Below are 12,539 nucleotides of genomic sequence, written 5' to 3'. Positions count from 1 at the left end.
TAAGTTGATAAAAAATGGGCAAGCGTGTTTTTTTTGAGCGAGTTCTACAAGGGCCACATTGTGATGTATTGTTTAGTATCTATTAAAAGTGCTCCAAGGAAGGAACAGTGGTGAACCGGCGACAAGGTCGTTAGGGACGAGGCTCATTGATGCACGTGGGGAGCGAAGTCTGGTCCGTGTGGTCCGACCCAACAGACGAGCTCCTGTAGCTCAAACTGCTGAAGTTCATGCTGTTGATGATCGACGGATCAGAACTGTTTTAGCAGCAAAACGAGAACCAACACAATATTAGGCAGGTGGTCAAAATGTTATGCCTGATCGGTGTACATCTAATTCCAGTTGCATAAACTTAACTATACTTAGACTGCTTTATTGTATTATTTGTACTGATATTTTTGCTTAGCCTTTTGTGCCAAAACTGGTCAACACTGGTCTGATTTTTGCTGCAAGGAAATTACTGTCCAACCATCCAAGTACAAAAGTGCACAAAACAAATGCATCCAGGGTATATACACACACACACACACACACACACACACACACATTTATATACACATATATAAGTAATGCCACTGTGCCATGAAAGCAAATCAAAAAAGCTTTCTTTTTTACACCGCCCCATGGGCGTTCATCCACCATGCAACGACGAACATTCCCGTTATGAGCGGTATAATTGGGCAAGACAAAAAGCTTTCTTTTTTCAGTTCACCGGTATACAATTCTGCTCACACATTTCGCTCACTCCTCTCCGGCAAACTCATAACAAATGGGAATAACACTCCTTTAGCCTCCATGGGAGCTTTCAGAGCTTCTTCTGCAAATCGAGCTCCTTCTTCCTCGATGATAAACTGCAGAGTCTGGGTCTTGTTGACGCAGTAGATGCGGTTTTCAATCACAGCGCTCCTGAACGGTAGCGGACTCCCTTGCTGATAGGAAGCGCAGTCTTGCCACATCTTGACTATGGTGTTGTACTTAAACACATTTATGCCTTGTTCGCGGTTGACGTCGAACCTGTAGATGAAGCTCTTCAGCGCGACCATGTCGGTGGATTTCTTTCGGCTGTTGTTGTACGGACATTCCTGCCACTCGTCCCTCTTGGGGTCATACTTCAAGAGGCGGTAGAATAGGGTCCCTCCTGAGACATACAGCTCCCCGTTGCAGGTAGTGGCCTCATGGGCGACTGCAAATGCTCCTTTGGGCAGAGGAGCCACCGTGGTCCAACGGTCCATACGAGGGTCATACTTCTCCACTGTGAAGAGACATTCTCCACCGATGGCATACAAAAAGCCGTCCATAGACACCAATTTGAGTTGTGACCTCGCTTGGTTCATGGGTCGTATCTCGCTCCAGCGGTCTGTAACGGGGTTGTAGCAGAACACCTTGTCTGAGGCCTTCCTTTCTCCCCGTATCCTTGGATGCCACCTGCGACGAACAGGTAGTTATACATGCAACAGATGCCACAACCCTTGGTATTAATATCCTCTGGCATTATCGTCAAAGTGTGCCAATCCTTGGTAATCTCGTTGTAGTAATAGATCATGTGGTTGTCTTCGAACGAGGTGGCGGAGAGAGGGCTCTGCGGCCTGCTGTTGCCCCTGCTCGGGGGTCTGCTCCCCACTCGCTCAAAAACGTCATTGATCTCAGCCACCATCAGGCACTTGTGCCCCTCCATACGATTCCTCAAAACCAGGTCCCGCTCTGAGCCTGTGAGACGCCCGTAAACGGTGGGATCTCTCAGGACCTGCAGGAAGTTGTCACTTATGAAACGGTATGCTGTCTCCTTAAGTTCGCTCAGCCGCTGCTTTTTCGCGATGGTTAGAATCTCGTAGCAGTTCTGGGTTGTGAGCTGGCCAGACATGGCATCGATAGCGGCCTGCACCGCACAAGGAATCTGCAGGATCTTGGCACCGGTCACGACGTCCACGATGTTATCCTTGTTCACATTCATATTGGAAGTGTAAACGTAATCTATCAAGACCGACAACGTCTTGTAGCTCATGCCTTTGACTTTCAGGATGTCTCGAGAAAGCCTCGCTTTGAAATAGTCACTTTTTTCAGCTAAGACTGATTTGTGTACCTGGACCTTCTGCCTGCCTACTTCAATGACTAAATCAGGATTCTCTCTAACAGAGACGGAATTTCTTACCCCATTACCGCTGTGCTTTACGTCACGTACTGACTCGGGTGTGAAGTGTTCATGTGGTGCTCTGTGTAAACTGCCCAGTGCTTGTTCTAATGATCTGTTTTCCTTTGAGTCAGAAAAAGAGTCCTGCGAAAGAGAGGACACGCTACTGATGATGCTCGGACTTCTCATGATTTCAGTCTCAGAAACATACGATTTAGCCATTTCCCCTCCGGTTTCTGACCTCAGGCTAAGTAAAGGCCTGTCAGCCGCGGCTCCGTTCGTCTCCTCTTTTCCTCCGTTTTTGCTCAAAGACTCGCTCTGCTTCTTAAAACTAGCATCCACTGGTTGTTCCTGAAACCCACTGTCACTGGAGTTTCCATATTGCAGATACTCTCCTGCCCCTGTGCAGCGCTTTCCCAGGCTTCCAGTCTCCACCACACTTCCAGACTCCTCATTATCCCAGGATCCTTGCAGTATTCCCGACTCCAAAACACAATCGCCGACTTCTCTCGAATGAACTCTGTCTGTTGCTTTGGTAATGACGGACTGCTCCGAGTCCTCGTGATCCGCAGCGTGAAATATTACATCTGCTTTTATGGTGAACATGTTATTCATCTTTCTACGTGCACAGTGAAAGAAAACGATAGAAAGAAAACGATGTGTCAAGATTTAGCAATGGGTATTTGTTCTATCCAGCACAGACATGACCTAAAGCTGATCAGCAGCCATCAATTCCTTGAGTTGTGCTGGACGTTTTTCCGAGGCAGCATTGCTTGACGAATCCTGATTGGACTGCCTCAGCAGAACATTGTGCTTCTCCTGAGTTTTAATATCCTTTTTAGAAGATGGCGTTTCCAGAATGTCGATAAGTCCCCAGAGTCACCCTTTCATCCTTTCCGACTTCATCTGGTAGACAGCCAGGTTTTAGACCTGTATCAAATGAAAAAAACAGTTATTTATAGCATTCGCTTTGCATTTCCCAAGTAGTCTTGATGTCCACAGTAAAATATGATGGGCACAAAACTTTAAAACCTAGTGAAGGGAGTGCCATTACTTACCCACGATCCCATTTACTGTACAACAGAGTTCAGTGCCTAACAGTGATTCACTGACCCTCTAATGAGAGACATAAAGCTGCTCCTCATTGAAAAAAATTTGTGTTACAGTGAGCTAAAATTCAAGTATGGGTTACAGCTGATCACATTTGATCGGCTGGATTTGTATATGTGTGATTATTTGGGGTGGGGTCTTCTTAATTGCGTTGTCGCCAAACCTGGGGTTGCACTAAGACTAATGTTTCCTACTCGAGTATCTACCTGGTCATTTTCATAGGTTTTTCTTAGATGCAGCTTCATCATTTTTATGCTAATAATTCATCGCAGGAAAAGCAGCATCTGGGATCTTTTTTATATATTTATATCTAAAACATTTGGCAGACGTCCTTATCCAGAGCAGCATACGTTTATGTTATTTATACAAATGAGCAGCTATGGGGGTTAAGGGCTTTGTTCAGGAGCAGCTCAGAATCCAAAGTCTAATGCCAAAGCTACCAAATTAAATGAATAGATGTTCACCAAACCTGCCAGGCACAGGAACCATTTCTTTCCTCCGGCAATCACTTTCCTCATTAACAACTGACCTTAATTACACGCCCTGCTTCATGTCTAGAAGAACTGAACTGTATGAACATTCACACATCACTTCATCACAAAATGTCACACACACACACACACACACACACACACACACACACACACACACACAACTGCTGCTGTATGTTTACAAAAGTCCTAAAGTTATCACTTTATCTTATGCGGCCTCCGGTGCCATAATAAGGGCGGCCGCTAGAGGCGCACGTGATGCCACATGCTGTTTGTTTCTACATGAGCACAATACTGCATTTTTCACTACCATGCACTCTCACACTTTATATACATCTGATTCTGAGCCTGATATATAAATCAGAATCACCTTCTTTGACATTCATCACTGGTTTCATGTACAAGGAATTTGTCATGGTGTGCTGGTTCTATAAAAATACAATCAAAGCTATAAAATATAAATCAAGTAATAAATAAAGACTTTGAGCAGACCATGTAAAAGTGAGGAAGTGCAAATGATAACATTTTCCCAATAAGTACAAAGGTGCAGGGGTGCAATGTGGCAGTCTTGGATTGTATATCAGAATCAGAATCAGAAACGAAAGAGCTTTATTGCCAAGTATGTTTGCACTTACAAGGAATTTGTTTTTGTGACAGAAGCTTCCAGGTTCACATTTATATATACAATAAAATAAAAATTTAAAATTTAAAAATAATAAAAAATAGTGTTAGTTAGTGCACATATTATTATACAGTATTAAATAAGTAAAAATTGGTTTGAACATATTTTTATTTTGTTGCACAATGATGAGAGCGTTTAAGTGTTTATGAGGTGTAATATGTTATGTATATTACACCCTGAAATATTATATATATATATATATATATATATATATATATATATATATATATATATATATAATGTATATATAATATATATACTCTGGCCTGCCAATACGAATCGACACACGTAAAAGACTCGGCTCACAGAGAGTCGATTCTGTTATTAAAGACAGCCAAGTCCTTCGGGGATTGACTGCCGCGCATGCGCAGTTTGCATCACCGCGCTGGCAGCTTGAAAATACCCGAGAAAATAAATGAAAACATATACATAAAGAGAGAGAGAGAGAGAGAGAGAGAGAGAGAGAGAGAGAGACAGAGTGAAGGTGAGGTTGACGAAGAAAGAAAGAAAGAAAGAAAGAAAGAAAAGAAAAGAGGAAGAGAAGAAAGAAAGAAAAGAAAAGAAAAGAAAAGAAAAGAAAGAGGAGGGGAAAAGAAGAGGAAGGAAAATGGAATCGAAAATTCCTTGACAAAAAAAAATTAATAAATAAAATAGATCTCGGAAGAGCTTGATTATTCCTCATGAATGCCATTATGTCTGAGCTACAGGATAAATTAGACTATTACAGCAGAAGCGCGCAAACACACACACACACACACACACACACACACACTATATATATATAATGAAGATCCACAAGAAGAACATACCTATTCTACAAGATCTGGATTTCCTGTTATATAAGTAGACAGGCTGCAGGTGATCTCCTCCAGGTAAAATGAGGGCTTGTTGATGTTTCATTTCGTCCAGTTGGTCTCTGGATCCCATTCCAGCATCAGCTCCTGGTTCCTAAATCCATCAGCCGCATGTTTCTTTCTCCATGTTACCTGTTCCATCTGTTCCATCCTTCAGTCTCTTTTATTTCTGCGATTACAATCTGTTCATTATCTCTCCATGTGCCTGAAAGCTCTCCAATCCTCTCCACGCCTACACACACACACACACACACTTGATCTTCCAATGCAATATCCTCTTATGTGTCTAAAATGCAGCAGCACATATATTTTGGTTTCTCTAGACGAAGGAGAAGAGCTCTGGATGAAACCGCACCCCCTCTTATGTGTTAACTCTACACACACACACACACCAAATCCAACCCTCTCTCTCTCACACACACACACTCACACTGAATCCAATCTCTACACACTCATCTGATCCAATACACTATAGCAGCGCTGAGACACGAACACTGTGGAAAGCCTGCAGGGTCATGAAAAAGAAAAACAGGCTCGTGTGAGTTTGGGTGTCCAAGTGGGTCAAAATCTCTTGAAGTGAGAACGAGCATCTATGAGCATTTAACAACACACAAAATTATACATGTTCATTAAATTATGATATAATAACATTACATTATGATCCTAAATGATATGGGCATCAAAGCAGGTCAAAATGTCTTAAGAACATGATTCATGAGCATTCGAAAAAACACTATAATACTCTATTATGATATAATAACATTTCATTTAATTATGATCTTAAATAGATGAGAGTGTACAAGAGGGTCAAAGTGTGTTAAAAAGGAAGCAATTCGTGACCATTCAACAGCAAACACAAGCTAAATAAAACATGTTCATTACGTTATTATATAACATTATTATTGCATTATGATATGTTAAATGATATACGTGTCCAAATGGGTAAAATATCTTGAAAACAGGATTCATGAGCATTCAACAAACCATTAAAAATAATGCATGATGCTTACGATATAATAACATTTACTTTATGTCGTGCCACAGTTAGATTTGTGTCGTTTTGTGTTTCATGTTATTTTTTGTTAATTAGTTTTCTTGTGTAGCACCTTTTCCTGGTGGAACGCTGTTTCATTTCATGCTGTACTGTACTGTATGTGGTTCGAATGACAAAAGCCTACTTCACATGTCAATCATTAAATTCTGATTTTAAAAAGATATAGGTGTCTAAAAGGGTCAAATATTTTGAGAAGAAAACATGATCAATTAGCGTTTAACAAAACAACAGCAAAACAAAACATGTTCCTTAATTTATGATATAAGAGCATTATGTTCACTATATTGTGATTTTAATAGATACATTTGGGAAACTAAATTTGGGAAAGAATGTTGTATAATGAATTTCTGGGTTGTCCCAATTTTGTATAACAGATGGGCTTTAACCTGCACGCATATGTTGGAAATCTGATTTCACCAAAACATGGAAGAAATGTGGCAAATTCTATTGTGTATAAAACATGCAAACATGTCAATAATATAGAATAGCAACGAGCTAACCCTCATCAGATCCTAATTGACTTCATGTATTCAAATGCTACCTTGCTGTTCACATTTGATCATTTTTACAAGTACAGGCAAAAGCATGCATGTGATAGTTGTTTGGCACTTTGGGCCTTCCAGATTTCCAGCCCATCAGGAGCACTGCAGGCTGTAGGTAAGGGATTCCTGTACACATCTCAACATCTAGTGCTTTCAGTACACAATACAAGCCTGTTCAGGAAATAATCCCCAGGATCAGACAAAACAGTAGACAATGCGGAGGCAACAATGCTGTCATGTCTGTACTGAATTTAGTGCTAAAAACAAAACACACATGGTTCCAGGTGGTCCAGGATACTTCAGGATTATGATCAGGCATCTAATACCTGCTGTAAATATGGCTTTGTTTAACGTTTGCATTAATCATTGTACAAATTGCTGGATTTAGATTATGGAAGGAAAGATGAGGTCTTGTAGATGTTCAGTACAGCAGAGTTTGTTGGAAGATCTTCATTAAACAATCTAAAAGGACTATTTGGATGGGATTAGCTTTCTGGACATGCATGAATTAACTAGTAAAGAACACCTTTGGCAAGTTTTACAAGAAGTATTTCAGCCGAATGTTTGGAGAAACAAACTGTCCAGATGCTGAGAGTGTGTAAAGCTGTTCTTCATGCTAATGGAGGATTTTCAATTAAAATCTAAAATAAATATATAAATAAAAATAGATGTTTGTTTAAAGAAAATCTCCAGACCGTTACATGATCAAGTTTGTTACAATGAAACAAAAGGAACATGCATGCGTCTCTAATGTATACATATATGAAGAATGAAGATATCTTTACATGGAAGATTTTACATGGTCTGCTATAGAGCTCTGAATTCAACCCTATCGAACACCTTTGGAATACATTGGATGAATATTTTCCCTATATATCTACTTCACTGAATTTATATTAGCTTATTTGATGATATGTCACACATCACAACTTTTTGCTTAATGGCTTATTGTAGAAGGTGATCCTCAAGGCTCTATGCTTGGTCCTATTCCGGTTTACCCTAATAACAAATGCAAAAACTAAAGCTATACTATACATCCATAAACATTTTTAAGCTTAGCTCATATAATGTAGTTCTTCAAACCTGTTTAGAACAAAGACAGACATCCATCCATCCATCCATCCATCCATCCATCCATCCCAAACACCACACCTCATTTTCTTTACATCTTAACAGCAAACCTTTACTCGTTAATGCATCACGATACATCATTTCAACACATAATGGTACAAGTTTTACTTTGGCACCATAAACGACAAAACAGGTTTCACAAGCTGTAATTACAAGGCGGTTTGTTATCATCATTACTTCTCGTGCTCTAGACGACAGCTCGATCGGCTACTGTATGCGAAAATGAGCCCTCGCTCCAGACAGTTGGAAGAAAAAAAATGAAATAATGACAATATTAGAATCAGGGTGTCTAAATATGATTTTCATGTTACTGGTGTCAGTAAAGCAAAGCTAATCCTATAATCAAACAGTCTGATTAGTGTGTAAGTGAAATTCTGTTAAAAAAAATACACAAAAAAAAAAACTTGCACAGAAGCAAAACATCAGAAGACATCAGTGTCATTAAACTCAAGAAGAAAATGAACACTAAAGTATATATTACACTTCCCTGTTTTTAGTTTCGAATCAATTGACCCTTTTTTTTATCCATGTGGTAGGCCTTAATTCCCTTCAAATGCCCAAAGCACAAAAAGCACCTTTTCATTAGTTCACACTAGCAAGTGAATTAGGTACAAATCCAATAAGCAATAAGCAATGACATTAAATGTTTAATTACACACTCACAATTGAATTTCTAACAAAATAGGACAAAAAGTTTTTGGACAACTGATCATTTTTGAACATCCTATTTTATATTTAGTCTCCTATTGATCTTATAATAATCTTCATCTTCTTTTCTGGGAAGATGTTTCACTAGATTTTGTGGAGATTTTCTGGAGATTCATTCAGCCACAAGGGTGTTAGTAAAATCAGGTACTGATGTAGGTGAGATGAGGAGACCTGGGTTCATTCTAAAGGTGTTCACTAGTGTTGGGAGCTCAATAGCAGGAGATCTTCCACTCCAACCCTACGTATCTTCACGGAGCTGGATTTTGTGCACGTCATGCTGGAACAGGTTTGGGGTTATTTTTATTCTCATGCATTCAAACATGTCATAAATAACTGTTTACCTCTAACTGTTGTGGTAACAGTTTGGAGAAGAAGCACATACGGGTGGAAAAACCCGGGTGTCCTAATACTTTTGGCCACAGTGTGGATGTGTAATATTTCTATAAAAACATTCTTAATTTATTTATTTATTTTTTATTAACTTTGTAAACTGGAAGCATTTAAAATTACGTAGGTAATCAATCTTTAAAAAAAAAAAAAAAACAATTACTAATTTATTATCTATTCTTTAAACGGTATTTTTAATTATGAAAAAGTTAAAGAATTTTTGTCACATTATATAACTGATGAGGCAGTTTATAATTTTTTTTTTGCGGTATTACAGGCAGTTTCTAACCGAATATCGTGTAGGGTATCGTCAGAAAATCGTGATATTATCATCATAATATCGAACAACCGCTCATTAAACAATACAGAATTGTTACAAATTTAAATAATGTGTAGAAGAAAAGAAAGTATTAGAAATCTTTGGTGAGCGTGGAGCTGGTACGGTCAAACTGCTTTGCTAATCAAATCCGAGAACGAAGCTAGCATGAAACCGAGGACGTAGCATGCTAATCACATTGATCTCATTCAAACTTACAAGCCACGCCCACAAACCAAGAATGATTAAGGCTTAATATCTGAAAACAAATGTGTTAGAATGATAAAAAAAAAAAAGTGGCATTAGGATTTCATTAAAAAACAAAAACACAAACAAACAATAGAAATAAACACTGATTTCTTCTTATAAAGCTTTCTGTTCTCCCCCCAACATATTAAATACCCACATTTGGCTAAATTTATGTCATCCCATGAAACATCCCACTAGTGGTGAAGAAAACTGTCCATGTTTATGACAGAGGAGGAAACCTGGCCAGCCAGAAATTCCGTACAAGCTTGATGGTTTGATGGTCATATGAGGGACAATCAATATTATCTTTTTTTTTTATTTCTTTGTAGTCTTTTACGAGGTGGTATCAAAAGGTTTCGAGACTACTCTTGTAATTGGTGCTATTTGGACCACGTCTGCGATTTCCTCATGGACAGCGAGTTAGAACAAAGAGCAAACGTAAAATTCTGCATATAACTGTGCAACTCCACAGAGACGTTTAAGGTGACGTACGCTTGACATACGGCGACGCTGTGACGAGTCGTTCGAGGTGTTTCACGTGCTTCAAGAGCGGAAGAACGTCGCTGGAAGACGACGAGAAATCAGGAAAACCTTTCAATGATCTCAACCCCTGAAAATGTCGAAACCATTCAGCAACTTGTGCATGATGATAAGCGGAGAACAATCCACACGATCTCACATCCGCACCCACCCTGCTCGCCAGATTTAGCTCCTGCGGACTTTGCCCTCTTCCCGAAGATGAAGATTCGACTACAAGGTCGCTGTTTTGACACCGCTGCGGAGATCCGGCGTGAATAAGGTGATAAGGTAAGAACTTACTGTGTAAATAGAGCTAGTTTCGAAAAGTTTTGAAACCACCTGTTAAAAATGGGGCAGTTTAAAGGCTTTCAGTAGTTTTTTTTATCAGAACAATATCTTTACCCAATTTCATAAAAACGTGTTTTCGGTATATTTTAACAGCAGATAAAGAGGAAAAGAAACAGGATTCACACATTGATAACTGGATTGAAAGTTCAGTGGTATTGCAGTGATTAAAATTCCCATGAACAGCCATTTCAAATACGCGGTGCGTTAAAGAAACCTCATGTGAACTGGAGTAACACTGGACAACGTGGTGTTACAAGGAGCCGTGATTCTGATCCTCCAGCTGGTCCTTAAGATGTCCTTTTCCCTTTCTTTCACCTTGCTGAGTCTGGAGATCCTGTACGGAAGAGGGAAATGCTTCACAGGGAAGGACACCAGAGTACATCAGACCATGAAAAAGTCATCCTGATCATCCTCGTCATCACCATCTTCATCATTATTCTGAAAGGAAAAACATGAACAAAAAAAACCAAGTTGAACAGTGCAACAGTAAAGTCTCTGGTAGTGATGTTAGTAAAGGTAGTGGTGATGGTGGTGGTATTAGTAGTGGCAGTAGTAATGGTGGTGGTAGTAAATAGTGGAGGTGGTGGTAATAGTAGTTATGGTATTAATGGAAGCATTGTAGTAATGGTGGTACGTAGTAGTGGTGGTTGGGGTGGTCATGGTGGTAATAGTAACAGTTGTATTATTGGAAGCAATTTTAGTAATGGCACTAGTTGTTGTAGTAGTAATAGGGTAGTAGTGGTAGTGGTAGTAATAGGGTAGTAGTGGAGGTGGTGGTAGTAGTAGTAATAGTGGTGGTGTTGGTAATAGTAGTGCTAGTAGTAATGGTAGTAATGGTTGTGGTAGTAGTAGTAGTAATGGTGGTGGTAGTGTTGGTAATAGTAGTGCTAGTAGTAATGGTTGTGGTAGTAGTATTAGGGTAGTAGTGGAGGTGGGTTAGTAGTAGTAGTAGTGGTGGTGGTGGTAAAGGAATGATGGTAGTAATGGTGGTGGTGGTGGTTATAGTAGTGGTAGTAGTAATGGTAGTAATGGTGGTGGTGGTAGTAGTGGTGTGGTTGTGGTAATAGTAGTAATGGTAGTAATGGTGGTGGTGGTAGTAGTGGTGTGGTGGTAATAGTAGTAATGGTAGTAAGGTTGGTGGTAGTAGTAGTAATAGTGGTGGTGGTAGTAATAAGGTAGTAGTGGAGGTGGTGGTAGTAGCAGTAGTGGTCATGGTAATAGGAATGATGGTAGTAATAGTGGTGGTGGTGGTAATAGTAGTGGTAGTAGTAATGGTAGTAATGGCGGTGGTAGTAGTAGTGGTGTGGTGGTGGTAATAGTAGTGATAGTAATATTGGTAGTAAGGTTAGTGGTAGTAGTAATAATGGTAGTAGTGGAGTTGGTGGTAGTAGTGGTGGTGGTGGTGGTAATAGTAATGATGGTAGTAATGGTGGTAAGTAGTAGTAGTAGTGGTGGTGGTGGTGTAAAAGTAATGGTGGTAGTAATAGCAGTAATGCTACTAATGGTGGTAAGTAGTGGTGGTGGTAATAGAGATGGTGGTAGTAATGGTGGTTAATATTCATAGTGGTGGTGGAGGTAATAGCAATGATTGAAGTAATGGTAGAAGTAGTAGTGGTGGTGGTATTAGTAATGGTAGCAATGATGGTAGTTGTATAGTAGTAATGGTAGTAGTGGTGATGGTAGTGGCAGTAGTGGTTATAATAATGGTAGTAATGTTGATAGTATTAATAGTAATATTTGTAGAAGTATCATGACAACAAACTAGGTGTGTTTTTTTTCAGTGTAAATATAAATGCACAAATACTAAAGTTCCACCCCTGCTGTAACTTCTCCTTGTCCACTCACCTGTATCACACATCCAGTACGGGGATCTGCCACACCATAACCGTGGGCACGTTTTCTTCATGCCGTGCTGCTTTGCTCTTTTTGTTGATTTTCCGGTGACCAGAGCCACCGGATAGCACCAGCACGGAGCTCACATTGGCCCGTTGTGCTCGTTTGGTGTTCTGAGAGTGTGCCGGGT

The 12,539-nt window shown here is 39.8% G+C and overlaps 2 protein-coding genes across 6 annotated transcripts in view; both read right to left on the bottom strand.

Moving 5' to 3' along the window:
* Positions 1-356: 356 nt before the first annotated feature.
* LOC124389819 (kelch repeat and BTB domain-containing protein 11) lies at positions 357-5,692 on the bottom strand. Its single transcript, XM_046855335.1, is given in 3 exon segments — positions 357-1,390; positions 1,393-3,055; positions 5,218-5,692. Coding segments are annotated over 2 exon segments (2,013 nt in total). The 5' UTR covers positions 2,741-3,055; positions 5,218-5,692; the 3' UTR covers positions 357-725.
* A 2,327-nt stretch (positions 5,693-8,019) lies between these two features.
* arhgef10 (Rho guanine nucleotide exchange factor (GEF) 10) overlaps positions 8,020-12,539 on the bottom strand; it is an 82,029-nt gene continuing 77,509 nt past the window's right edge. For all 5 annotated transcript variants that reach the window (XM_046855334.1, XM_046855329.1, XM_046855332.1 and 2 more), the window contains 2 exons: positions 12,362-12,539; positions 8,020-10,954 (listed from right to left, as the gene is read on the bottom strand). The exon at positions 12,362-12,539 is cut by the window's right edge and continues 276 nt beyond it. In XM_046855334.1, coding sequence (XP_046711290.1) covers positions 12,367-12,539 — 173 coding nt within the window. In that variant the 3' untranslated portion in view covers positions 8,020-10,954; positions 12,362-12,366. The remainder of the gene's footprint in view (positions 10,955-12,361) is intronic.

The sequence above is a fragment of the Silurus meridionalis genome, chromosome 8 (genome assembly GCF_014805685.1).
Source record: "Silurus meridionalis isolate SWU-2019-XX chromosome 8, ASM1480568v1, whole genome shotgun sequence".
Lineage (NCBI taxonomy): Eukaryota > Metazoa > Chordata > Actinopteri > Siluriformes > Siluridae > Silurus > Silurus meridionalis.
The sequence above is the reverse complement of the archived record's forward strand: the minus strand, read 5'-3'. Positions and strand labels throughout refer to the sequence as shown.